This window comes from Sorex araneus, chromosome 5, assembly GCF_027595985.1.
Source record: "Sorex araneus isolate mSorAra2 chromosome 5, mSorAra2.pri, whole genome shotgun sequence".
In the NCBI taxonomy this organism is placed as follows: Eukaryota; Metazoa; Chordata; class Mammalia; order Eulipotyphla; family Soricidae; genus Sorex; species Sorex araneus.
Genome location: NC_073306.1, coordinates 36,936,000 through 36,963,316, shown reverse-complemented (window position 1 = coordinate 36,963,316; position 27,317 = coordinate 36,936,000). Strand labels below are relative to the sequence as shown.

The following is a 27,317-nucleotide window of genomic DNA, read 5'->3' as shown; positions in this document are numbered from 1 at the left end:
CAGCACAGGCGGGTCAAGGCAGGAGACCAGGAAAGAGCAGGGCTCGGCCCTCAGACTGAAACGGCGATTGTTCGGCTTCCCCTGGCTTCCCCCACATGCATAATCGTGGCCAGTTCAGTAATTCAGATCTACAATATAACATACCTGAGGGCAAGGCCAGGCTCCTTCGCTAGGTGCCCAGTCTACCCCATTTTGCTCCTGAGAGGGGCAGGCAGCTGGAGTCAGACACTATCCACATGCAGGGAAACCACAGCTAGTTTTGAGATCAGGTGCCTCACAGCCTGGGCCAGCGTCACAGCTCCACTGACTTGTGTCAGCCCCAAGGTCCTGGCCATTGACTCCCTCAGGCTGCAGAGGGGCAAGCAGGACCCAGACAGGTAGTGTTTGACTCTCTCCATGCCAACCTGCCTGGGTTTGCCTAGATCTGAGGGACCCGGAAGGGGGTCTGATCTGGAAAGGGTTGGCAGCAGGGGCCTCAGTGGCAGCCACAGGCCCTGACCACCATATTGCGGTGCTTGCGCAGGATGACGTTGTTGCTGCTGTCGTAGTAGAGCACGGAGGTGGCGCTCAGCTTGGTGGGGGCACAGCACGCCTTGGGGACCACATCTGGCTTCATCAGGTGCACCTGATGGAGGCAGAGGCCTGAGCCTGGGGACAAGCCCAGACCTCCTGGTGCCCCCCACCCCCACCCGTGAGCTTTCCATTGTCCTTTCTTGGTGGTACCAAGGCCCAGGGCACAGAAGGGCTACACTGCTCCCCCCTAGACCACCTTGAGGGTGCCCAGCACCTGGTGCCCTGTGGCTGCACCTTTTCCTTCCACCCCTGGAGACCCCAGAGGTCTCTGCTGCTCTGTGTCCACCACATCCTTTGTCCACATTGGCTGTGTCTGGACTGTCTACCCCCACCCTAATGAACCTGTGGGTGTCATGGAGCAATGGGAAGACCTGGACACCAAGCGTGTTGGATACTGGATTTCTGAGGGTTTCTGCCCCCTAGTGTGCCCCCTGAGGTGAGGGTCACTGGGCAGACGGATTGCTGACGGATACAAGCAGGGAGATAGGACAGGGATTGGGGCCAGAGACCTGTCCCTTCTCCAACTTACTGGAGCCTGCCCAAAAGTGATTGTGAGGCCAGGGGTGTAGTCCAGGGGTTGGGGGCATATGGTCTGCCTGGGACACAGAGGAGCCTAATGGAATGGCTCATTCAACACCACACAGAGGCTCCCCCTGAAACCACTGGAATCTGCAGCTCACAGTGACTGCAGAGTCCCCTGCATCAGGACCAAGGGACTATACACCTCCTCTCTCAGCCCTCGTCCCTTCCCTGGTATAGACACTTTGGGGAACATGAGCCCATCCTTGGTTCTGACCATTTAGACCTGCTCATAATCGCCCCAAGGCCTGTAAGCCAGACTGTGCCTCGCCCGCCCCTCCCTCCAATCAGCACCCATCCCTGCTGGTCCAGAACCCACCCAGCTGGCCCCTGTCCTAGGTCCTGTCTGAAGGTTCCTCTTCCTGCTACCAGAACTTTCCTCACAGGCCCCTCCCCTCTTTGCTGTTTCTTTGCTCCAGGAGGACCCCAGCCCCCAGGGCAGCACCTGCATGCCCCTAGCAGTTTAGGGGTTGGGGGACAGGTCCTGGAGCAGAGTCAGTACCTGCCCCCTCATTCCACTCAGCAGGGATAAGTGTCAGGGCTGCACCCCTTTCCTGTCACCCCTGAGCTGCTCCCAGGAGACGTTCAGCCTTCCCTGTGAGGACTGAGCAAGGAAGTCCCTTGGCAGGGTAGGGGTGAGGGTGGTGGGGTAGGAGGTGTGCTGTTCTTGCTCTCACACTTGTCCTCTAAGGCACGACCTTTACACAGCACTTCCTGGCTCAAGGGAAGACTCAGGATGCTGGGTACTCAGAATCTAGGTAGAATGTTCTAGAAAGAAGCCCCCACTACAGAATCAACAAACATTTAAAACAGAGCACTAAATACCAGCAATAATGGTCAGAAACTTCTGGGGTGTTTAAAGGTACCCAGACCTCTGGGCCCTGTAAGGACACTAGCCACACAGGCCTAGAAAACAGCCGAGCAGCCAGTGACAGTACAGAGTTATAGGATAACGTTTGTCTGCCCTTCCTCCCTGGCCGCTGGGAGCTTGTATTTGTTGACTGCACCCCAACCTGTCAATTACCTTTGTCTCCTGATTAGACTCTGACTTGTAAATATTGTCTTTCTCCTTAATGTCCTTTGCATGGTTAGCTATTTCAGAGCAATTGCTTTTTGTAAGGATACAGGAAGACAGTTAAAAAGACAAGTCTGTGGGGGCTGGAGTGATAGCACAGCGGGTAGGACATTTGCCTTGCACGCGGCTGACCCGGGTTCAATTCCCAGCATCCCATATGGTCCCTCAAGCACTGCCAGGGGTAATTCCTCAGTGCAGAGCCAGGAGTAACCCCTGTGCATCGCCAGGTGGACCCAAAAAGAAAAAAAAAAGACAATCCTGTGTCTTAGGAGTGACTGGCTCCAGATAATACTACCTCCTGGACATCTGCTCTCTCGACTTAAGCGTCAGTTGCCCTTACTTCCTAGATCCCCAAAAGCTGGGTCCCAACAAGGGACTGGATGGATCCAGGGCAAGAGGTGAGCTATGAGTTACCCTGGCATTGAAATGGGCCTGGCCAAAGTGCCCTAATGCTTAACTCTAAGTTAAGAGCTTGGTCATGGACAAATTCTGTTATGATCCAAAAGTAATAACTAGATTTGAACCCTGCTGGGGTTAGGAATGATTGATACAGCCTGCGCACTATAGTCTGAGTCTGTGGTAAGATGTCCCCAGGAGAGTCACTCTACAAGCCTAAAAGTGTCTATTATTGTGTACATACAGAACGATAAATATCAGGAAGTAGAACTAAAGATGTTAATTAGGTTGCAGGTCTAAGGAGAGGAGGAACACACCTTAAGGGCTGTTTTGCCCTTGTGGGCTGCAGGTGGTCGGAAGTCTGGAAAAACATTTTTGATTGCGCTTCCCGTGGGGAAGCGTGGTTGGGGAGGCATGGTGAGAGGATAAAAAAGAGCAGCTATGGGGAGAAAGGGATGGAGAAATGGGGGGATTGATGGTTGAAAGGGATTGTTGGTTGGATTGTTGGTTGGATTGATTGATTAAAGGAGAGACAGCAGAGAGAGAGAGAGAGAGAGAGGAGATGGATACAGGGGGAAGAAAAAATTGAGCGGTTAGAGAAAGATAGACACAGAGAGAGAGAGTTGGAGAGAGCTGGGAGAGATGAGAGATTGAATAAACAGCAACTAATCAGCAACCAGCTTGGCCCTTGTTCTTCCTTCATCCGTCCAAGGCAACAGCCATCCTGGGTGGAGAAGCGGCTCAAGAGAACCAAACGTGGGTGGCGAGAGAGAGCTGCCTAGAGAGCCTGCGAACATCCTTTCACGTGTAAACCCTGTGTGTGCGTGAGGGGCTTACATAGCCGAAGAGGGGGGTTTTACATAGCTCCTTGTGTGTGGGATTTTCATACAGAGTAGTGTTTGCTTTGTACATGGCTGACTCTGGTTCGATCCCTGGCACCACACATGGTCCCCGGAGCCCCACTTGGATGATCCCTGAGCATAGTCAGGTATGGCTCCAAAATAAAAATAAAACAAAAAAGAATACACAGCTGAAAGGACCAGCAAGAGTCACAGGGAGGAATAGAACGGCTGCTGCTCTCCCAGAAGTTACTCGAGGGACCCTAGCACCACTGGGAAGGGCGTGAGATTGTGTCATCTGCATTGTGTCACCAGAGTGAGGACAGCCGAGCCTCTGCAAAGGGTTCAGAGCACACAGGCCATGTGAAAGGTTCCACCATGCAGTGACAATGAGTGGGGGCGATGTGTGAGTCCTACCAATGCAATGACTGTCCTGTGTAGGTACTCAGGCCTGATGTTTATGCCTCAGGCCTACTGTGTGCATCTATATGTTTATGCCCCTGTAAGCCTGCTGTGTCTGTGTGTGTGCACTGGGCCCTCTGTATGTGTGTACACAAGTAACCCCATTGTGTGTGAGCAGGCATGCTGTGGATATGTGCACAGAACCAGGATGCATGTAAGCCCAAGTGTGTGCCTGTTATTGGGCAACACTGTTGGTGTGATGGGGAGGGTGTGTGTACAGTGTGATGGAGTGTCTGTGTGTACACAGTTGTTATGATGGGGCATGTGGGTGTATGCAGTCAGTGTGGTAGAGTGTCTGTGTTTACACAGTTGATGTGATGGGGTGTCTGTGTAAACTTATTGTGATGGAGGGTGTACAGTCGGTGTAATGGGGTGTCTGTGTACATAACTGGTGTGATGGCGTGTCTGTGTATTCAGGTACAGGGAGTCTGTACAGCTTGGTCTCATGGGGACCAGATGGAACAGGTGGGCTGAAAGTCCATGACCACACAGGGAGGAGCCACTCTGAGGAGGCTCCCAGAGACATGAGTACACCCCTTCCTTCCTGGTGTGGTGGGGCACATGTACTAACCAGGGACTGCAGGATGGCGTGGTTGGTGGCGTTCATGCAGGAGTCCAGCGGGAAGGCGCACTCCCCCTCACAGTAGTAGGCCGAGTAGCCCTGGGGGGCGATGACCCAGTCCTGAGGAGTGGGAAGAAGTGAGTCCCACCATGGGGCCCTCAGAGCTGCACCCCCCCATACCACCATGGATGTAACCTCAGCCCTGGGCCAGTGTTGCCCAGGGTCTGGGCCCCAGTAGACTCTCAGGAACAGGGCTGGGCCTGCTCTGTCCTGTCACCTGCGGTGCCCTCCCTCACCCACCCCTGTCACCTGTTCCTGCAGTGGCAGTGGATGCCCATATTCTTGCTGCCCCCTTCACTCCTGGTAGCCCTGACATGACTGAGAGTTAGGGTAGCTATGTTCTCATCATGAAAGCAACATAAAAACAGATGAAAAGGCCAATGAGCTCCCCAACCCTCCTCCCTGGAGAGGTCCCAAAACTCATAGGGTGACCTTTGAGAAAATGAGATTTTCCAACCCTCCCTGGAGAAGCCCCGTGACCCATGGGGTGAGGAAGAGGCATGCAAGGAGCTCACCAGCCAGCCAAGATCTTGGAAGCTGACGTAGAGCTCATGCCGTCGGCAGACCTGCCGGCCACCAGAGTGCGGAGTGCCATCTGCAGAGACAGGTACAGGGTCTTTGTGGGGCACGGGGCAGGAATGCTGACAGGCACTTGCCCAGTGAGAGGGTGGCAGGCGAAAACCACTGGGTATCCACCCTGCGGCTCTACGGGCCCCCACACCCAGACCCCCTTGAGTCCCAGGGACCCCCACACCCAGTGGCTCCTTCCCTTTGGAGGCACCTCCTGGCATCACCCCACCTCTCCTGTCACTCCCTCCCACAGCTCCAGGGGTCCCCATACAACTCTGGGAGGAAAGGCAGGAGGTGGGCCAAGTTCCACCTGTGGGGTCACCTCTGAATGAAGGGGCTCGGGCAGATGTGGGCAGAGCCCAGGGCTGCAGGGTGGTGCTGCCCCCAGACAGTTGCTGTGTGTGACAGAGAAAGGCCTGAAGCCTGGGGAAGCCAGATAAGTGGGATCCGAGGAGGGAGCTCAGGCAGAGTGGTGACTGGGGGCCCCCCCGAGGGCCAGGGGGCCTGTGGTCACCACCTGTTCTCAGTCCCCTGATCCACCCAACCTCCGCAGCTGGGGCCTCACCAAAGATCCCTGGGAGTCGGCTGAGGTGCGGCAGCTCGTTGGTTTTCTTCAGGGGCCTCCTCTTCAGGGGCCGCGGTGCCCGAGGGGCTCTCACAGGGCTGGGGGTCGCCCTGAAGAAGGTGACCATGAAGGGCTGTTGGGAGTGTGGTGCCCGGCGGCCCAGCAGACCCGCCAGACCAGGATCCACGCTGCGCCCTGAGATGAGGAGAGACGGTGGTCACTCAAGGTGGCCCTGCATGTGGACAGGGCAGAGACCTTGGCCAGCATGAACAGGAGCAGGAGGGCCAGGACCTGAGTAACCCCCCTGGGCCTCAGTTTCCCTATCTGAGGGGAGCTCACAAGCAGCCCCAGCCCCTGGGCAGCAGGTCTGGAGGAACCAGGGTCAGGGTGGGGACACCTGAGTGCCAACTGTGCATCCCAAAGGCTCCAGGTCTTTATGCTTGTCCCTGAGAAATGGGGGGTCCAGCCACCCTGCCAGGGACTCCTAGGCCCAGGCCCCCACCTGGGTCTCCAGACTGAGACCCGAGTTCTACCTGCTGGTCAGAGCAGCTGCAGGGCTGAGTAGAGCTGCTCTGGGGCAGCCCCAGGAAGGGGGCCCCAAGTATCCTCTGACATTCACAGTTATGACCAGGCTCAGCAGCAGAGACACTGACAAGTGTTCCAGAGTGCAGGTCTGCCAGGTGGGTCTCACTCTAGAGCCCAAGTTCCTGCCACAAGGCTGTGTGTATGTGTGTGTGTGTGTATACACAAGGCCGTGTGTGTGTGTGTGTGTGTGTGTGTGTGTTTAACCTGGGGGGCTTTGGGGCCAGAGAAATAGTACAGCAGAGAAGGCATTTGCCTTGCACACTGCAAACCTGGGTTTGATCCCCAGCACCCCAAAGGGTCCCCTGAGCACTGCCAGGAGTGATTCCTGAGTGCAGAGCCAGGAGTAAGCCCTGAGCACCACTGGGTATGCATAGGGGTGCAGCTCAGTGGGAGAGCACTTGCCTTACATGTAAGTGCTGGTTCAAACACTGGAAGGGGAAAGATAGGAAGAAAGTTGGATGGAATAACCACTAGCAGCACACTTCCCTTGGGAGGTGCCAGCTGGAGGTGTGGAGTTTATCTGCCTAGATTTGACCCCATCTTCACTTCCAGACTGAGCAGGTCATCAAAAGCAGGTGAATAAGCTACCAATAAAATTTCCTAACCCTAGGCTGAATCGAGAGCACAGTGGGTAGGGCATTTGCCTTGTACGTGGCCTACCCGGGTTCGATTCCCAGCATCCCATATGGTCCCCTGAGCACCGCCAGGAGTAATTCCTGAGTGCAGAGCCAGGAGTAACCCCTGAGCATCACCAATGTGACCTGAAAAGCACACACACACAAAAAAAGAAAAAACTTCCTAACCCTTTATGTTATAAATGATGTACCAATTTTTTTAGTTGTTGAAGCAATATTATAACTGTATTTTATCTAAAACAAATTTTCTAAAGAAAAAATAATATTCTTAAATCCTTTCCACCATTCTTCTATGTCATTTTCATTTGGGGGGGGTAGTAATTTTTGTTTTTTTGGAGGTCACCCCTGGCAGTGTTAGCACTCCTGAATCTGCACTCAAGGATCAATCCTGGCTCAGGGGACCATTTGGGGTATCTAACCCAGGTCTGCCTTAAGCAAGGCAAGCACCCTACTCTCTGTACTATCTCTCCAATCCTTTCTGGGGTATAAGTTTTACATAGTCTATAGGGTGTACAAGTGTACCTGTGTATTCAGTTTACTCCACAGGTCTAAGCTCCATTACACAGTACAGGTCAAGAGCATTGCCAGCTCCACCCAGTCTAGCTGTGCACATGAGCCACTGCTAACAACTAATCAACCCAGAGACCAACCTTTGACCACTGACAACACCCGCCACAAACCACTGGGCTGGTCCCATCAGGGTTCCACTCGGGAACACCCTGAGAGGGAACTGACAGGGAAGGAGGCCCAGAGACAAGTCACTGGGAGAGTCCTGTCATGAGGAAGCAACAGGACCATGAGGACTCATGGGCACCTGAGCAGAGGGAAAGGCCAGCATCCCCAGGGGACAAGGCAGTGGTGATGGGATGGGAATAAGGCTAAGATGCAATTCTAGGGAATCCAGTGAAAATACATGGCCTGCAGGCAAGGTTTCCTTCCAAGTTAGGGTGCTACTTGCTGTGCGGGCCTGAGGTTCACATGGCACATATAAATTTTCACAGAGGTTTATTGGGGTTTTTTTTTTTTGTCTGCCAATCAGAGGGAAGAGACCCTTTCTATCAGGAGAGTCCCAGGACAGCACGCACCTACATCCCAGGTCCTGCTGAGCACGCCAGAGTTAGATGGGGATAATGGCACCAGTAGGCGGGGTCAGACCTCCCTGCATCTCTCCAAGGGTCCGCATTCCTCACACCTAAGAAGTTCCCTGCCCAGGAAAATGAGCTCAGAGTCCAAAAGCATTTTGCTCTTATTCAGTTAGGATGCTGGCAATTGCCACAGGAGCAACAAAAGACAAAGGCAGGGTCTGCTATTGCTCCAAACCCCCCTCTATTGAGACTGACCCTATCATTGTCTATAGCAGGGCTCTGGTACAGGTGATGGGAAGTGATCCTTAGCAGATCTCTCAGCTTCTTCCACTGGACAGCCCTAAACTTGTGCCTCATAAAAACAAAGTTCTCTCTGTTTTTCACCCCACAGCACTGACACTTGACCTGGTCAGCAGATGAGGGACAAGGTACCCTGGGTCCTTCCTCATACCCTGCACAGCCAGGCCCCCTTAAAATCCCATCCACCTCAGTCCTCTGCTCAAGCAACTCAAAAGCAACCTTTTCGCCAATTGTTCAGTCCCGCACTGTTTGCCAATGCACTGCGCATTTCTTCAAGATCTGGGGTTCACTGGGCTTCAGCAGTGCTCCACAGGGACTACCACTCTGGGCCTGGGGCTGGACCCAAATTCATCAGGCCCCCATTCCTTTCACCTCTCCGGGGAGCATCTAGTTGGCAGGTCATCTTCAAGGCTCCTAGGATGGTGAGGCTGAGGTGACTCCTCAAAAGATGACAAATGAGTCATCGATGGGGAAACACCAGCCCCGGGAAAAGGGGGGGGGCTCTACTTATGTCAGCTGAAGTCTGTATCCACCTCTTCTCTTGGAAAACCACCTGGACTCCAGCTTCCCCAGTCCCTGCTGACCATTAGAGGCACTCGGTGCCCAGGTGGACATCTCTGTCTTCAAATTCAAGAGCTACTGCATAGGGATGTATGAACTCCTCACATCAGTCCCAGAGGGCAAACGTGAGGTTTTTGCCTGCTCTCCCAGGAGTCAAACATGGGCATTTCTTTTGCAGCCTGGCTCTGTGAGCAGGAATCAGGATGTTTCCAGGATATCAGCACTGTGAAACAGCACTGTGGTCCCGTTGTTCATCGATTTGCTAGAGCAGGTACCACTAATGTCTCCATTGTGAGACTTGTGGTTACTGTTTTTGGCATATCGAATACGCCATGAGTAGCTTGCCAGGCTCTGCCATGCGGGTGGAATACTCTTAGCAGCTTGCCAGGCTCCCTGAAAGGGATGGAGGAATCGAACCTAGGTTGGCCTCATGCAAGGAAAACACTCTACCTGCTGTGCTATCGTTCCAGCCCACCAGTCCTGCAAAAACTTCTGTTGCATCTCTGATGCCTCCTATGCGGTCGCCATTCACACTTTCACAGAAGCAAAACCCCAACAGTGGTGCTGAGCAACTCCCTCTCCCTCTCCCTGGGGGTACTCCTGATGGCCTGTGGCTTCCAACCTTCATGGTGCTTCTTTCCCAACCAGGTCAGTGCCCCAAGAGATAAAAGACTAATACTCAGGTCCTGGATTTGCTGACCAGGGGGTGGGTGACAGGGAGCCCTGGGGCATTAGATACAACTCAGGGCTCCAGCCAGGGGGAACCTTTTTTCCCACGGCACAACAGGGATGAGGGAATGCGCTGGATGCTAGGCCAGCAGCTCAGCACACAATTTTCTGCCCCACATCCTGTGACCTGGGCTAATCTCACACTCAGTCTTGGGCAGTGCCCTTCTCAGATTTCTGATCCCCACAGGACCCCAGAACAAGCTGGCGTCCCTCAAAGGTGTCTTTCTCCTGGTTGAACTCTGTAAGAAGAAAACATCCAACCCCATCAGAAAATGGGGCAAAAAAATGAACAGAAACTTTTCCAAGGAAGAGATACGAATGGCCAGAAGGCACATGAAAAAAATGCTCTGCATCACTAATCATCAGGGAGATACAGATCAAAACAACTATGAGATACCACCTCACACCACAGAGAATGGCACACATCCAAAAGAACAAAAGCAACCACTGTGGGAGAGGATACGGGAAGAAAGGGACCCTTCTACACTGCTGGTGGGAATGCCGACTGGTTCAGCCCCTTTGGAAAACAATATGGATACTTCTCAAAAAATTAGAAATTGAGCTTCCATTTGATCCAGCAATACCACTTCTGGAAATATATCCCAGAGAAGCAAAAAGTATAGTCGAAATGACATCTGCACTTATATGTTCATCGCAGCACTGCTTACAATAGCAAGAATCTGGAAAAAACCCGAGTGCCCAAGAACAGATGACTGGTTAAAGAAAGTTTGGTACATCTATACAATGGAATACTATGCAGCTGTTAGAAAAGATGAAGTCATGAACTTTGCATATAAGTGGGTCAACATGGAAAGTATCATGCTAAGTGAAATGAGTCAGAAGGAGAGGGACAGACATAGAAAGATTGCACTCATCTGTGGAATATAAAATAACAGAGTGGGAGACTAACACCCAAGAATAGTAGTACATAATACCAGGAGGTTGGCTCCATGGCTTGGAAGCTGGCCTCACATGCTGGGGGAAAGGCAACACAGAGAGAGAAGGGAACACCAAGTAAAATGTGATTGGAGATCCCTCACGGAAAGGGAGATGCGTGCTGAAAGTAGACTAGAGACTGAACACGATGGCCACTCAATACCCCTATCACAAACCACATCACCCAAAAGGAGAGAGATAACAAAATGGAATACCCTGCCACAGAGGCGGGGTAGGGGGGTGGGGGAAATGGGACTGGAGGGTGGGAGGGACACTGGGTTCATTGGTGGTAGAGAATGGACACTGGTGGAGGGATGGGTTCTTGAACATTGTATGAGGGAAACACAAGCATGAAAATGTATAAATCTGTAACTGTACCCTCATGGTGACTCACTAATTAAAAAAATAAATAATTTTTTTAAAAAAGTGTCTTTGCCACCCTGGCCTCCCTGAAGGTGTGTCACAGGTACCAGCAGAGGTGCTGCATCCACGGCTGTCCCCAGGCCCTGGCCATCAAGGCCTGAGCTCCCTCCTTCCAGCTTCACTGCCTATATCCTGTGCCTGCCCTGGACCCCTGCCTCTACAGATACTAAGGCAGGAAGGGTACCCTGTCAGGGTTATGCCAACGGGGATCCAGCTCTTCTATATGCCCAAGGGACAGCCTGGCACCACCTCCAAGCCTGAGAAGGGTGAAGATGATGGGTTAAGTCCATCATGGGCTGTGCTTGGTCCCCAGCCAACAAGTCACCTTCTGATCCTCGATTCTTGCCTTGCTGCCTCACTGCCTGGGATAAAGGGGGCTTCTTCCCTCCCCTGCTCACCCATAGAATGAGTGAAGGCTCAAATCCCCATTCTACAGAGACATCAAGAACTTGGCTAGTAAGGACTTGGCAAGGGCTCCAGCAAAAGCTGCAGAGTCGGGGTCTCTGAACCACCGCCAAGGGATGACACTTCTCTTGTGCCCCACCTGCATGACACCCCACATAAAAGGCTGCTTTCAAGATGAGCTGCTTTCTCCCATTTCTTAAGGAGAGAAACAAGGCGTTACTCTTGTGAATGTTGTGAATCTCAAGTTTGTTTTGCGGGACAGGAGGGAAATCCCTGGAAAGGCCTCTGTGCTTCCCGCCTGACCCTTTAAGGCCCAGAATGGGAGAGTCACCACTGCTGGCACAACTGACAAGGAGGTGGCTGGAGACAGGGCTCCAGCTGAGAACACTGCATGGCCCAGGGAGGCCCCAGTGACCTCCCAGGCCCCACTCTTACCATCCTCCGTCTCCACAAAGACGCGGAGTCCCAGGTCCTGGTTTCGGGTCAGCAGCCAGCGGTCACTGGCTGCTGTCACGTCCAACACCAGCCAGCCCTCGTCCCCAGCTTGGAGCGTCTGAAGATCCAAAAACAACAAGTCAGACTCCCTGTGGACACGAAAGAACAATTAACGGGGGCTGAGGGTGGCACCGCTGCCCACTTCCAGTGCACCAAGGACGAGTTGGGGGGTCTTTGCCTCCCTGGCTCTGGGCTAGGCCCCTCATGGGCCCATCTCACTCTACCCACAGTGCCTGAAATTCTGCTCTTTATCACCACAACTGTAGCCCCGTGCTCTCCCTGAGATGAGTCCTGAGTCTATACATAGAAGAGCGACTGCATCCATGTGCAGGTGAGGAAACTGAGGCTCAAGCTCAACACTGACCCAAGGTCCCATGGCCAGGACAGAGGCTGGGCCTCTCCTTGTAAGCCTTGTAAGTCCTCAGCCAAGTGTCTGTCATCCCTGAGGTGGGCTCCCAGGCGCTCCCCTGTCCCTCAGGAAATGCCCCCAGGCAGGCACCTGTTGGACTGTTCCCTGACCACCTCGAACATGCTGACGTGGAGGGTCTGGTTGAGTGGACGGGAGCTGGGTAGCTTGTAGATCCGGAACTCAGCGGCTGTGACTGCCTCCCCCGCTGGAATCTGGGTCAGGTCAAAGAGGAACTCCTTCCAGTGGGGCTCCTGCTGGCCCAGGGGACGGTCACGCTCCACTGCAAGGCAAAGCGGGGTCACTCAGAGGGTGCTGGGCTCAAACTTGGATGGGCAGAAGGAAGGGCAGTTGGAGGAAGCTGGGGTTCCAGACAGGCTGGGTGGGCCACCCTCTCCTGGGGTATGGACATGCCTCCAAGATGTCTTGGGGGGCCAAGGGACGCCTCATGACTGGGCAGTGAGGCAGGCAGAAGGTGCCCAGCACAGGGCAGGTGCCAGCTAGGGCAGCTTCCTTTTGACCCCTTAGCCCTTCACCCAGCCTGCCCCCACTCGGACCCCTATGCTCTGAGACTCAGAGATGAGGCCTCAGGGCAGACGGGGCACAACAGACCCTGCCTGGGATGGGCAGTGGAGAGATGGGGGCCATGAACTACAGCTAACACTGGAGCCCAGTCTTGAGGGTGACAGAGAATCTGCCACCACGTCCAGGGAGAAGGTCCCTGCAGAGAAGGAGCCAACATGAGCAAGGACCTAGAACTGTGGCACGGGTGGTACATGCAGGGAACCCCACCATAACATGCTTCAAGGCCTGTTGGAGCATGTGGGAATGAAGGAGGGAGGTAGGATCTGAGAAGGCTTCCTGAAGGAGAGGACATCTGGGCTGGCCTTGAAGGATGGGGGCAGAGTCTTGGGGGTGAAAGGACAGGAAGGAGTTCTGGAGAGAGGGCACATCACCCATAGGTATGGGGCCCAGGGCATGCTGAATCTGGGTGAAATTGCTCTAAGGAGCCTGGGTCTGGCCTATGGTACGGGTCCCAGGTAAATGGGGGCAGTGAAGCAAAGCCTGGGGGAGGGAGGGCACAAAGGCTGGTGGGGGCACCTGAGGTGGGGCCCAGAGGTGTGGGGAGCTGACAGTCAGGGTGGGGACCTCGGTAGCAAGATCAATCCCACATTTTCCCGCTGCCCGGAAATGCCCGGGACAGTCTATTTCGGGCACTCGCTTTGGCCTCCTGTCCCTTTCACACACTGAAAATCTCTGTTTCCAGAAAGCAGGGGCGAGGCCCACCCAGCGCCTTCCCCCAAGCCCAGCACTGAGATTTTAATGACACGTCTGAGTCTTTAAAAAAAAAAAATTCCCTCTCTGGCAATGCCTTCTCTGGTCACTGGGCTTAGTGACCTCAAGTCACCAGGCTGGCGGCAGGGCCGGATGTGGGGAGCCCTTCCTGCCTTGTGGGGACCAGGTTGAGGGACAGCCAGGCACAGCTGTGCTTGGCAGGCTACAGGCAGGCAGGGATGCGCTCTCCATGCACAGACCAGGGAGAGGGAGCAAAGACCCCATGTGACAGGAGCTCAACGTTCAGCAAAAGCCTGTCTCCCAGAACCTGACTGTTTTCCAGGCTACCCAAAGCAACTGGGATGGGGTCCACCCCCTGGCAGGGAGGAAATATCTACATAGATGTCCCCTCCTCCATCTCCCCTGCAGCTTTGGTGACAGTCTCGTGACTCAGGGTGGGCTGGTCCTTGTTAGGTGACTGTGTGGCACCCCTGCTCTGGGATGAGCCAGGTTCAGGCTATGTCACCAGGGCTGACTCAGAAAGAGGCCAGGAGGCTCAGGCGCATGTCCCACCAACAGACATCTCATCTGTGGAAGGACAGGTGATGTGTCCTGGGGGCTCCCTGGGAAATATGACTGCAGGGTGGATATGCATGTCCTGTGGGATCAGAGACAGAGGGAAGCCCCAACCTGCCTGCTCTGCCCCTCTGTCCCTGACCACCAACTCCTAACTTCCATCCTGTGACACCCATCCAGTGGTGCCCATACAAGGATGAGCCCAGCCTGGCTACTTGCCATTCACACTAGAAAATAATTTTTCTCTGAAAATTTGATGTTCTCTGAGTCATGGAACTGGAAAAAGAAAGGCTCTTCTTTCTCTGACAGCCGTGGGGCCTGAGAGAGACTTCCTGATAGTGTGCAGCTCCCTCTGACCTGTTGCTTTGAGTTAGAAGAGCTCTTAGCCAGCCTGAAGGCTCCAATGAAGTGGCTTCTGCCACCTCTTTCTCCCGAGTTTGCTGTGCAGACCAAGCTTGCTTTGCCAGCAAGGCAGCTTGGAGCAACCAAGAGCTTTGAGCAGTGACCTAGGCCCTAGTGTGCTTCCCTCACAGCCTGCCTCCTCTTCTGAGGTTTCAGAGAAGAAACTGCCCAGCTTTGTCAATGGGCTGGCAGTAGTCGAAGCATGGTTATTATGCAGGAATGTGGGATGATCCTGACTTGCTCTCTCCCAACCTGTGATACCATACGAAGGCCAGGAGACCAGGGGATGGAGCAGAGAGGAGAGTGATGAACCTTTTCCCAAAATAAATGTGTTGACTAGCTCATTGCTTATTAGTTCAGTTTATAAATAATTCAGTTGGGGTGGTGGCAAACCCAGAAGTACTCAGGGTTTACTTCTGGCCCCACATTCAGAGATTTCTTTTGATGTTTAGGGGACCATATGTGGTGCCAGGGACTTAACCATAGTGAGTTGTGTGCAAGCAAGCCCTTCATTCCCTATACAATCAGTATATACTATACCCAATAGTTCAGGTGATTGTTTTTGGCAGGGAGAGGTAAGGGAGGGTTGGGCTACACTCTGCAGGGTTCAAGGCTTACTCCTGGCTCTGCGCTCAGGGATCACTCTTGGTGGGACTTGGGGAACCATGTCAAGTGCGGGATAGAACCCAGATAGGCAATGTACAAAGCAAGTGCCAGGCTTGCTGTACTGTCTCTCTGGTTCCAACAGTTCAGTTGTGATTTTTTTTTTAATTTCACTTATTTGTAGCCACTTTTAATAATGATATGTCATGTGAAAGCAGCATACCATCAAAAGCCATTTCAAGGGAAAATTTTACTTTTGCATGGTGTATGGCTTTGAAAAATAATTATAAAAAGAACACAGTATTCACTCATGCTTCAACAGTTCAGATTTTAGACAAATTACATTCTTGGTTTTGTCTTTTCATTTGTTTTTGTGACATCAGACATGCAAGGCAATCAGGCCCTCTACCACTGAGCTACTTCTCCCAAGACACATTTCTCTGTCTGGGCATTAAGGTACAGCAGTGAAGAAGGGGAGTCAGCACTTTGTACACAGGAGTTAAACTATAATGGAGGAGAGAGAAACAGAACAGGAGTGTAATGTCATTTCTATTATAAGTAAAACAGAATGGGTTGTGGGTTCAAGAATAATGGGGAGAAGAAATGGATATGCTCTTCACAGGGTACACAGTTTGGTCCTTGAGAAGGAAATAGGTAAGAGTCAACATAGACATTCTCACACGTTCTTGGTAGGAATGCTCTGGAGAGCATCTGGCACTATTCTTTTGAAACGCCCTGGTACAATTACATACCAACTTATGTACAATTGTATACAAACTTATCTTTGAATACAAAAATCCTGGAGACACATGGACAATCATATGAAAAGACATGCACCAAGCCAATCACTGGGAACAGGGGCAGACCAAGCTACCTCACAATTCAACTGGCACCTAGAATTTTATTTTCCATACAATTATAAAAGCTGCCCAGAATGTTTAAACTCTGAACCTGTTTGGGGGAAACAGCAAATGAATTAATTTTTCAAACAGCCTTCATGTGGCTTCCAGAACAATTAATAATCATGATTCATCAATGTCTGCTAACGGGATTTTAGTTCTCCTCCAGCTCATGACAAAGCCACCTCTGGATGCCCATCTGCAGGGAGGGCCCGCTGTGGGGATGAGGTGCCTCCCAGGGTCAGGCAGCCCACTCTCTGACCTCAAATTCCAACTGTCACACACTGTACCCACCAGCACCACACCAGCCAGGTCTCAGCTCTTAGTTTGCCAGACAATGAAATTAGTCTCACTGAGATTTGAGGTCAGAGTGGCTGCAAAGAGAAGAGAACTTTCTGACAGTTCTGAGGGTCTTTCCTGCCCTCAGACCTTTCCTAGTTATCCCCCCATCCCTGGTCCCCCAGCCCATATGGCACCTCAGTTGGACTGTTTCAGGCTGGCCCATTCTCAGGGTCTCTTAGACCTTCTGGCAGATGGCTCCATTCCCCAGATTCTCCTCAAAGCTGCTCTCTCCTGGATTATCCTCTCCTACCATGTCTAAAGCTACTTCCCTCAGCCCAGCTCCCTACCCTCTGACCCTTTTCAGACCAGCATGGTGGTCCCTCGTTTCCTGGCCAGAGTTCCTGTCTCTGGGTCGCTAGTGCAAGAAAAATGTGAAGGTAATAATATGAGGGGAAATGGAGACTTCCAGTGGCCTGACCAAGCCTCTTGTACTTGAAGGACCCAGAAAGAAAACCATGTTCCTTCTTCCTCTCTCTAGGACAGCCCTTGGGGTCCAGTATCACCACTTCCCTGGAGGGGCATCTCTGTTGCTCTGGGAGTGGCTTCCCTATCACAGCAGGTCCCCCCAGAAGCCACCCTATTTCCCCTCTCCTTGGCCTGTTCCCTGGGGGGAGGGGGGTCATGGGGGGGGGGGGAAGTTGGGCTGCCCCAGGGCCTGGAGCGGGAACAGGTTGTGCCTGTCTGGCTGGTCCTGCCAGTGACCAAGGCACTAAGGCAGAGGGAGGCTCACCACCTTTGACCTAAAACCAGACCCTGTGTGGCCCCTGGAAGAGGCGCAGCCCCATCACCTACTGAGCCTGCACCCTAAAGGGCTCGTCCACCCTGAAATCCCAGTGCTGCCCAGGGCCCCAGGCTTCCTCTCTGAGGTATCTTTAGTCTGTTCTCATCAGGGACATTTTCAAGAGCCATTTCCATAAATGACTCTGTACTCATGATTACCGGGCTGGGCCCAGACGCTTCCACCCCCAAATTAAAGGGGAACACCCGCATGCTGTACCACATCAAGCCCTCCAATGCCAAAAATAGACCCAAGGAGCTGTGAGCATGGATGGACACAGCCTCCAGTTCAGAGCCAGGGAGTCTTCCAGAAGGATGTGGTCAGGTGACACATCCCCACTGCCCCAGTAGTGGGTGGAGGCTGGGTGGACCTCCCCACCCTGCACCTCACCCCCACTTTTCCCACTTTTGATGGGAGCTGGGCCAGAAGGGAAGAGACTTGCCAGAGTCATGTGTCAGGTTAGGGCCCTCTGGGGACTCTCTGACTAGAAGCCCACAGAAAAGAACAGCCTGAATGCACCTCAGGATGGTGGAACTAGGGCAGGGGTCACCAGTCTACAAGGTCCTCTCGTCACCTGGTGGGCCTGAGGACCCTGCTGAAGCCACCTCCTCCAGGCAGGATCTATGGGGGCTAGGACTGCGCTCACTATCAGCAGGAGGGACTAGTTAGCTTCTGTGGCCTGGCCAGGCCCAGTCTTCCTCTCTCTCCCTGCTTCCTGCTACTCCCAGCCTCCTCCACTCTGGTCCTCACTGTCTGAGCATGGCCTGGAACAAGGGTTGGTGGGGGTTCAATGGAGACTCAGATTTAGTCTCTGTTCATGGTTTCTGGGGAGAAGAAAAGAGGAACCAGATATGGTTCTGAATCAAAGTGGCAAAAACAACTAGAATCTTAAGAGAAATACACAACAATGAAGAGCCCCTGGGGAGAAGAAATCAGAGAACACATCTAGTGGTGGAATTTGAATTTGAGTGTGGAAGTATTCTGACATGCAGGCACAGAGAAAAGCATAGAGCTGTTGGGCACCGTGCTAGGTGCCATGTCTGTGATTTACACTAATATTTGCCCAGTGGTACCACTAACTGTTGCTACCTAATAAATTACCCCAAACATAGCAGCTTCAGACAACCACTTTCTATTTTACACAGTGTCTGATGGTCTGGAATCATGGTGCTTAGCTGAGTGGGGTGGTTCAGAACTCTCCTGAGCTAATAGGTAAGCTGTTAGCTAGGGCTGCCATGTTGATGATTTGCAGGGACCAAAAGATCCACTTTGGAATATAAAGAAATACAGTAAGGGAACAACGAATGGCCAAAGTTATCAGAACTGGAGATTTTGTTTAGAGTACTGAGCTTACTTTGGGGGTGGGGGTCTGCAGACACTCCGGTGATGGGTGTGGTATCAGAATGATGTAAGCATGAAAAGTATAATTAATAGTACTATACATACTGATACCTCAATAAAAATGGTAAAAATAACAAAAATAAAATAAATAGGGGCCAGAGAAATAGGACAAAGGTTAAGGCCCTTGCCTTGCATAAATCTGACCCAAGATCAATCCCCAGCACCCCATAGGGGTCCTTGAGCCCTCCAGGAGTGACCCCTGAGTGCATCTAGAGAATCCCTGAGTACAATTGGGTGTGGACCCAAACCCAAAATAAATAGTAGAAGATTCATTTCTAAGTTCAAACAGATAGTTACTTGCATTCCTCACCATGCATACCTCTTCACAGGACTGTTCACACAGAACTTCCCTTAATACTAGCAATTTGTACGTGAGGTGGAAGGGGTGCTGGCAACAGAGATGAAGGTTCTGAAGGTATTTCAGAACCTTCTCTGGGAAATGACACGTCTCACTATTATCATATTCTATTGGTCACACTGACCAGCATGGGGAGGGAGTCAGAGTGAAGGGGAGTATTCACAAGGGGCCTGTGAACCTGTGAATGAGGCATGATTCATCCCCTCTAACAGAGACAATAACAAGGTCAGAGATGTGAATTGCCTTGCAGCAGACCAATCCTTGAAGCACCCACGGTGGCATCCGTGTCTGAAAGTGTCTTCTTCAGAGTCAGTATACTTTCTCTTCATCCATGATCTTGCAAATTTGGGCTATGTCAAGGTTACCACTGTGTAGCTCAGTGGAACTAGACCACTGGCTGTTGAGGCCTGAGCTAGGGGGATGTAGTGCTATTCTACATGAAGGAACACACAGAGGCATCCTAAACCAAACAATAACACCTGGATTTTCACTTGAGTGGCTGAAGTCCCTAGAACAGGTGAGGATATTTTTAATCCCCATGCCTCCCTTCCTCCTGAACATGGCCTCTCTCCTCCTTCCCTCTAACCCTTCCTTTTCCCCAAGATCCAGCACACCTGTTAATTCCTCCAAGCCTTCTCTTCCCCTAGCCAGAAGGAAATGCCCCCTTCTCTTCTGACCTTGTTTGTCTCCCATAAAAGAGGGGCCTGATTTGTCATCTTTTTAATTTTTTTAATTGATTGAGGTACTGTGATTTATTATATTGTTTATGATGGTTTCCTATGTATATAATTCCCACCACACCCATCCCTGGTTTGTTTTCTGAAGCAATGAGCCTTCACAGACTCTGCTGAGCAGCTGAATGGTCCCCATCTCTCCCATTCTGTGACCATTTATATTAAGATCTCTGTGGATCCATCTTTCCCACTAACAATGAGGGGTCTTGGGTTGAGGGGTCTTGGGTTGAGACAGTGCCTTTATCAGGTGACAGAATAACTATGAAGAGGAATGGTACCCAGGAGGAACACAGCAGGATTCATTCAGAAATGACCACAGACCACCTTGCTTCACTCCCAGGTCTTTCAGCCTCAGTTTCTTTAGAACCATTTTTGTATGAGGAGCCCTAGACTGCTCAGGAACAGGACAAAGGGTCAACAGCTAAAAGAAATAACTTTCTGTTTCTGGTCCTGTCACAAACCAGCTAACCTTGAATTAAAGAAAAATAAAAGCCTACATTTATTGAGCAGAATTTTGGCACTTTATATGTAAACATTTAAGGCAGTAAACTTACAAGGAAAGAACTATTTCTCTCTCCCATTTGATAGATAAAAAAACAAAGGCACAAAACATTGAATTATTTACATAAAAGTACTGGGGCCATGGATGCAGTTCAGCAGTAGAGCATAAGGCTTGCTTGCATGTGTAAGGCTCTGGGTTTGATTCCCACCATCATGATATTTACAGATACACACACACACACACACACACACATACATACACACACACACATAAGTCATATCATTGATCAGGATTCCTGGGCCCCAGCCTCTGGGTAGGGGGGAGGTTTCCTGGATATAAACTGGACCCAGAGGAACAGTGATGCAGTCACAACAAAGGTCTGGCCCACTCCATCTGCACAGGCGCTCTGGAGCTGATACTCTTCAGAGTTGTCCTTCCCTGACAGAGGAAGGTTGGACTTTTATGCTACACCCTGACAAACCAGCCATTGGATGTACAGCCTCCCCAAGTGTACCTCCCTGGGACATGAAGCTTTCATGGGTTTAGTGATGGACTTAGCTATGATTCGTACACCCGCCAGGCAGTGCAAAGAGTGACTCAATCCCAAAGACCAGATCTGGGCAGAATCATGGCATCTGTTACAAAGAGCACCAGTAACTAGTGGAATATGGCTGTGGATGCAGGCAGCCTGGTCCTAAAACTGTTCTTTATTGCCCGGCTACAGGTTCCAAATGACTAGGAAAAGTTGCTGTAGGTAAACAAAGCAGGTGCTCTCTCATAAAACTGCCTGCCACTTTGGGAGCAGTGCAAGGTATTTGCTATCTCATAAACCTGCACTGTAAATGCTTTAACTGTTGCACTATGATGCAGGTATTACCCTGATTTTGAAGGTGAGAAGTACGGAGGGAGCTGAGGTGCAGAGGTTTGAGTAATCTGTTCGAGATCTCTCCATTGTTGATGGCAGACTCCCACCTTCCTCATTGACACATTGCTGCAGTAATCCATTTTCATATTTGCCCATATGGATCTGGCTAGCCCGACAGTTTTGGTCAGTCAACACAAGTTGAAATTCAATTCCCTCTGTCAACTGGGGTCAATAGTGGTCTTTTGGGAGCCACTGAGCGCGAATCGGACCCTCTACGCCTAAAGACTTTGACTCCAAAGATGTAACACATTCGGGCATCCAGCGCAGCACCCGAGAGCGATGCATTGGGACACCAAACTGGGCTACAACTCAGTGCTGCTGGGGGTGGATTTTTTTTTCCTCCCCACCCTGTCTTCCTGCATGGAAAGCGGCGGGCTGGCGGCACCATGTGGCAGGCGCCATCTTCTGATTCCAGACCCACAGGTATTCGGATTTTACTTTGGGGGCTTCCAGGAACTCATGGGAAGGGGGCGTAACCGGCACGCCCTCGGCCCAGATAAACCCGGAGCCGCTGAGCGCGAATCGGACCCTCTGCGCCTAAAGACTTTGAATTCAGAGACTTCTTACAGCAATGCACTGGGACTGTGAGCTTGGCTATGTAATTTCTGGCAGAATTTTCCCTGGACTTTATACAGAAATCCAAAACCACGCGGACGCTGACTTAACATTTATAATTGTCAGCAATGTGAATCGGTTCCATTTGAACAGGTCTGACTTGGGGGGGGAAACTCCAAATAATAACAGTAAGTTTTTGTTGAAAATATTGAAGGTTTTTAATGTAGCAGCCACCTCTGGACTGTGAACTAAGCAAAAGCCCCACGCTGGCCGACGTGGCGTGGCGTACACCATACTATGAGGCGCAGGAAGGGGGATGAGGGGGAAAAAGAAAAAAAAAAAAAGGGAAAAGGAAAAAGAGAAAAAAAAAAAAGAGAGAGAGAGAGAGTTATGTCAACTATAGTGAGTTTTGTGTTGAATTATGGAATGTAATCAAGGTAAAGAAAAAATGAAGTGAAATTCATTAGTTATACAGTAGGGAGTAGGGGGCGGGGGGTATACTGGGGTTTCTGGTGGTGGAATATGGGCACTGGTGAAGGGATGGGTGTTTGAATATTGTATAACTGACATATAAACCTGAGAACTTTGTAACTTTCCACATGGTGATTTAATAAAAATTAAAAAAAAAAATAGTGGTCTTTTCTCCAGAAGGGTGAGAAATCAGTGAGGGGTTGGGGCCAGCCAGACAAGTCAGCCCCCGAGGAGCTGATCTAACATGAGTTTAGAGGGAAAGGACCTACTTCAGCTCTTGAAAAGAGTTTGGAAGCCATCTATGAAATGAAAAGACAAAGACAACCTATAGAAGAAGAGAAAATATTTCTAAAATCATTTCTCTGATAAGGGGATAACATCCCAAACCTATAAGGAATGCATATAACAGTAACAACAATAATAAAAGTTTCTATTTAAAATTCTGCAGAGGAACATAATGGACATTTTCCCAGAACAACACAGAAACGGTGAACAGGCATATGAAATGTTTTTCTTTTGCTTTTTTTTTGCTTTTTGGGTCACACCCGGTGATGCACAGGGGTTACTCCTGGCTCTACACTCAGGAATTACTCCTGGTGGTGCTCAGGGGACCATATGGGATGCTGGGAATCGAACCCGGGTTGGCCGCGCGTAAGGCAAACGCCCTACCCGCTGTGCTATCACTCCAGCCCCCAGTATATGAAATGTTTCTAAACATCCCTAGGCATCAGGAAATGCAAATCAAAAACCAACAAAACTATCACCTCACACATCTTGAAGTGACAATCATTGAAAGTCAAGCAATAATCAATGTTGACTGAGAGCAGAGAAAAGAGTTCATCATGGTAAACATGATGAGAAAAGCAACATGGTGCCGTGCACTGTTGGTGGGAATAGATATTAGTGCAACCACTATGGAAAACAACATGAATGGTCCTCCAAAAAGTGAAAAGTAAAACTACCATATGATTCAGCTGCTCCACTTGCATGTGTACCAAGAGGAAATGAAAGTCTGAGAGCTATTAGTAAGTACTCCAGTGCTCGTTCATTGCAGCATTATTCACAACAGCCGAGATGCAGAAACAACCTGTGTACTGCTGAGGAACAGATAAAGAAGTGATAGATTATTCTGGGACTTTTCCACACAAGGAAATACTACTCAGTCATGAGAAGGAAGGAAGTCCTATTATTTGAGATATGTGGACAACCTTGAGGGCATTATGTAAATGAAGTATGCCATGTACAAGACTACATAAAAACAAGCTGAGTGGCCCAAAAACAAAGAAAATCCCCTCAATCTTTTATGATAGGCAGGATTTATTGTTCAATGAAAGACAAGGTACCAAGGTAGTGAGCATGTGTGACGCCTTTTTGTAAAAGATAATATCACTACTAATGTTACTTACTGTATTGACAAAATATCAGGCTGGGGGTGACTATATAGAAAGATTTTTAATAGTTTTCTGAAGGATTATTACTAAAGACTTCCAGACCATTCACATGTTTTTAGACATATGGTCTGAATTGCTTGTAATGACTCTATATGGTAGTAATTATCTACAATGAAAAAGCATTGTAAATGTAGTGTGTGTGTGTGTGTGTGTGTGTGTGTGTGTGTGTGTCCACAGCATGCCCGCCCAAGAGAGTGCACAATGATAAAGACTCAACCCTTGGCCTTACACATGCAAGGAATATGCTCTACCACTGAGCTAGTACCCTGGCCAACAAAGAGATATGTTTTTTAATGAGATACTCAGTTTACAACACATATTCACCACAGTCTGATTCAGCGCTGCTCACTGCACCTAATGATAGGCCGGGCCCTGGGCTGAGGGAGAGGCAGCTTTGTGCAGGGTGCAGGCAAGGAGGCAGCCTGCTGTGTAACCTGGAGAAAAGCACTTCTCTGGGCCTCTGTTTAAAATGAAGCTGTTAAGACACCTGGGAGATGAAAATGAAGAAGTACCTGAGGTTTTGGGAAAGTGCTCGCGCCCCCACCTCTGCCATCTCCACCCATCCCTGAATCTCTCCATGGTGTGGCACTGAGAATGGCTCTGTTTACAGAGGAGGACACTGGGGTAGTGTGGGGACTGGAAAACCCCAAGCACATTCAGAGAAGGCAGCGAAGTCCAGATGAGAATTTGGCCCATCCAGGTCAAAACCCCCATTGTCGCCCCCATAGTCACTGCTGACAGCTGACTTGGCAGCTGTGTTTATTATTTGTGGCTCCCACCGGAAGTGCAGCGCCATGAGGGAGGGATGTGGCATAACTTGGGGTCAAAGTCCTGTCACTAGAATCATGTCTGGCACAAGCCATTAGTACCCAAGTCTGGATCATGTGACCTCCTGGGGGCTTGGGGCCCTGGGGCAAGGGGTGAGTGGGAGAGGGTGCTTCTCAGAGCCACAGGTCATGAACCAGAGTGATAGGACAGCAGTAGGGCACTTGCCATGCACATGGCTAACCCGGATTCAATCCCTGGCATCCCATATAGTTCCCAAGCATGCCAGAAGTGATCCAGGTGCAAGCACAGGTGACAGCCAGGACAGGTTCCCCCTGTCCCATGAGAGAAATGCTACTGTGTCTCTGTTCTGCCCAAGGGAAGTCAAGTGTCTGCAAGACCGAGAGCGCCAGGCCAGGCAGGGTCAAGGGCTGTGTCCACAGCTCTGGCCTCCCTGCAGGCACCATCCCTCTGACAAAGCTGCTGAGCAAAGATCAAACTAAGAGGGAGGTCCGCGGGCTCTGAGTCTGAAGGATACATAGGGTGGCTACTCAGGACCCCAAGGAGGTCAAGGGGAGGCAGGGTGTGTAGGCACAGGTGTGGGAGCCCGGGCGTGGGCGCTGCTTCCCAGCCACTTTGCTCTTAGACCCCACGGGGCTTCAGGGGCCTGGGCCTCCCAACAAGGAGCCGATCTGGGAGGCGTCTAACCCTGCATCCGCCCCGTAATCACCAGTTAAACTACTCAGCTGAAAGAGTCTTGGGAGCAATTAGTCCCTGGGACAGGGCCGCCGGCCCGCCCACTGCCTGAGCTTCCTCTGAACAAAGCAGCTTGTTGATCCCACAGCCACAGAGGCCCGAGACCCAAGGAAACACGCTCAGCCGGTGTGGGGAGAAGCTGGGACGTGGATGTGCCATTGGCCCTGGGCTGCCACCTAACCTCTCTGAGCTACAAAAGGGGGCTGGGAAAACAGTTTTCACGTGTGGCCACATGGAAGAAATGAGGAATTACAAGGTTCTGGGTCTCAAATGTTAGCTTTCAGCTGGAGAATTGGTGGAGACCCCTTCAGGGAGGCTTTGAAAGTCTGTTTCTGGAATCTGCACATGTATAAGACACGTGGGGGTATGCCCACCCAGGAACACTGAGGCTGGCCAAGAGCTGGAAGAAATGGGGGTCAGCAGGGAGCAGGTCAGGCTCACCCCCACAGGATTACTGAATTATTGTCCAATCACAGAACTGAGGATGCAACCAGGATCCCCCTTTGACAAGGAGGGAGCTGATGCTCAGGATGGGAATGGGACTTCAAGGCCTGAACAGAGGTCACAAAGCCAGTGCCTAGGGCAGAGGCCGCAGGGCCAGTGCCCGGGAAAGAGACTGCAGCTCCATTCACAGCTCCATGGGGCCCTGTGTGCCTTGACCAGGAGCTTTGGGACAGCAGGACAAGGGGCCGGTGGTAATCCCCAGGGGTTCCTTCCATGAGTGACAGTTGGTACTGAGAACCCAGGATCTAGTCCTGATCCTGGCCTGGGTTCCCAGGCACTGAGCATCTCTGCCTCCTGCTGCCTGAGTCCTGGACTAGCCCCAACTCTGGACTGGGGGGCACAGGGTCTCTGTGGCTGTCCCCTCTTCCTGCCCAGCGAGGAAGTGACTGCCAAGGACGCACAAACCTGCTGTGGCTCATCCTGGGTCTCTGCCACCCTCCCTGGCAGCTCTCCCCACCCAGAAGCTGCCCCCTGCTGTGGGATGTGGCCTCCTGGAGCAGCGGATGGAGGGCCAAGGGAGCTCATGAGGGTCCCAGCCGAGGCTGCTTTGCCCAGCAGTGACAGGGCTTCCGTAGGAGATGGGGACAGATGCGATTCCTGGTGTTCAGGACTGGGAAGGGAGGAGGCTGACACTGCAGCTGACAGGAGACTGGCAGCCTCCTGACTCAGCCCCACAGTGCTCCTCACCTGGGAGAGCTGGAGTTGGGGGGCCGCATCTCCAGGGGTCTGCCCCCAGTGACTTCACAGGATGGGGAGAGCCAGAGGCCGCCCAGGCTCCGGACTGCAGACCAGGGTTTGGGACAGAGCTCGGCAAAGGGCTCCAGGATCTGGAGTCAGATTCGCGGGGAGGAGGGCTGGGCCCTGCCCGCAGATCCAAGTCGTCAGGGCCTGGACACTGACCCGACGCTGGGCCAGTGGTGACGAGCGGGCCTCGGACCCGACACCCCTCGGCCTCGGGGGCTCGGGAGGACGCGGCTGCTGCGGACTCAGCTCAGCTCCGGCCACCAGGGCGATGCGGCCCGGCCTGTCCCGCTGGACTCTGTCCGTCTGTCGGTGCCGCCCTCATCACGGCGCCCCCGCCAGCCCCGCGGCCCGCGACCCCCACGCCCCCGAGACCTCGGCGCCCCGCTGGACCCCGCGGCCGCCGCACTCACCCATGTTGACGAAGCTCATGACCAGGTCGGCGCGGCCCAGGCGCCGCTCGAGGGGGCCGTCGTCGTCGCCGCCGCCGGCCATGGCGTGGTAGAGGTCCAGCATGAAGAGCGGCGCGGACGCGGGCAGCCGGGCGGCGGCGGGGGGCGCGCGGGGCCGGGGCCGCCCGGGCAGCCCGAGCACCGCCAGGATCTCGCGCTGCATGTCGCGGCGCTCGCGCGCGCCCAGACGACGCGACGGGCACCCGGGCGGGGGGCGCGGGCCGGGGCCGCCGCCGCCGCTCAGCGCGCACAGCGCCAGGCCCAGGAGCCAGAGCGGCCCGGGGCGCGCGGGCATGGCGGGGCAGCGGCCGCCGCTCACCCGGCGCGCATCCGCCCGGGCTCGGGCTCGGGGTCGCCGCGCGACGGGGCCCCCGGCCGCACCTGTCGCGGCTCCGCGACTCGCGACTTCCCGGGACCCGCCGGGTGCGACAGTCCCACAGCTGTCTGGGAGGCGCAGCGGCCGGGGCTGAGGGAGCTCCGGGGCTGTCGGGGCGGCGCAGCGGCCGGGGCTGAGGGAGCTCCCGGGGCTGTCGGGGCGGCGCGGCTGCCCGGGCTGAGGGAGCTCCGGGGCTGTCGGGGCGGCGCG

General features: G+C 52.5%; 1 protein-coding gene and 1 non-coding gene across 2 annotated transcripts; both read right to left on the bottom strand.

The window, feature by feature from the left end:
- Nucleotides 1-475: 475 nt before the first annotated feature.
- On the bottom strand, nucleotides 476-27,026 carry LOC101550783 (bone morphogenetic protein 8A). The gene is made up of 7 exons (XM_004614309.2): nucleotides 26,693-27,026; nucleotides 12,335-12,524; nucleotides 11,776-11,924; nucleotides 5,682-5,876; nucleotides 5,062-5,141; nucleotides 4,496-4,606; nucleotides 476-625 (listed from the first exon to the last, which is right to left on the bottom strand). The coding sequence occupies exons 1-7, from the start codon at nucleotides 27,024-27,026 to the stop codon at nucleotides 476-478; spliced, it is 1,209 nt and encodes a 402-aa protein (XP_004614366.2).
- On the bottom strand, nucleotides 15,274-15,411 carry LOC129405383 (small nucleolar RNA SNORA15). Its single transcript, XR_008630535.1, has one exon. It is a non-coding gene; the product is annotated as a small nucleolar RNA SNORA15 (small nucleolar RNA).
- Nucleotides 27,027-27,317: the final 291 nt, after the last annotated feature.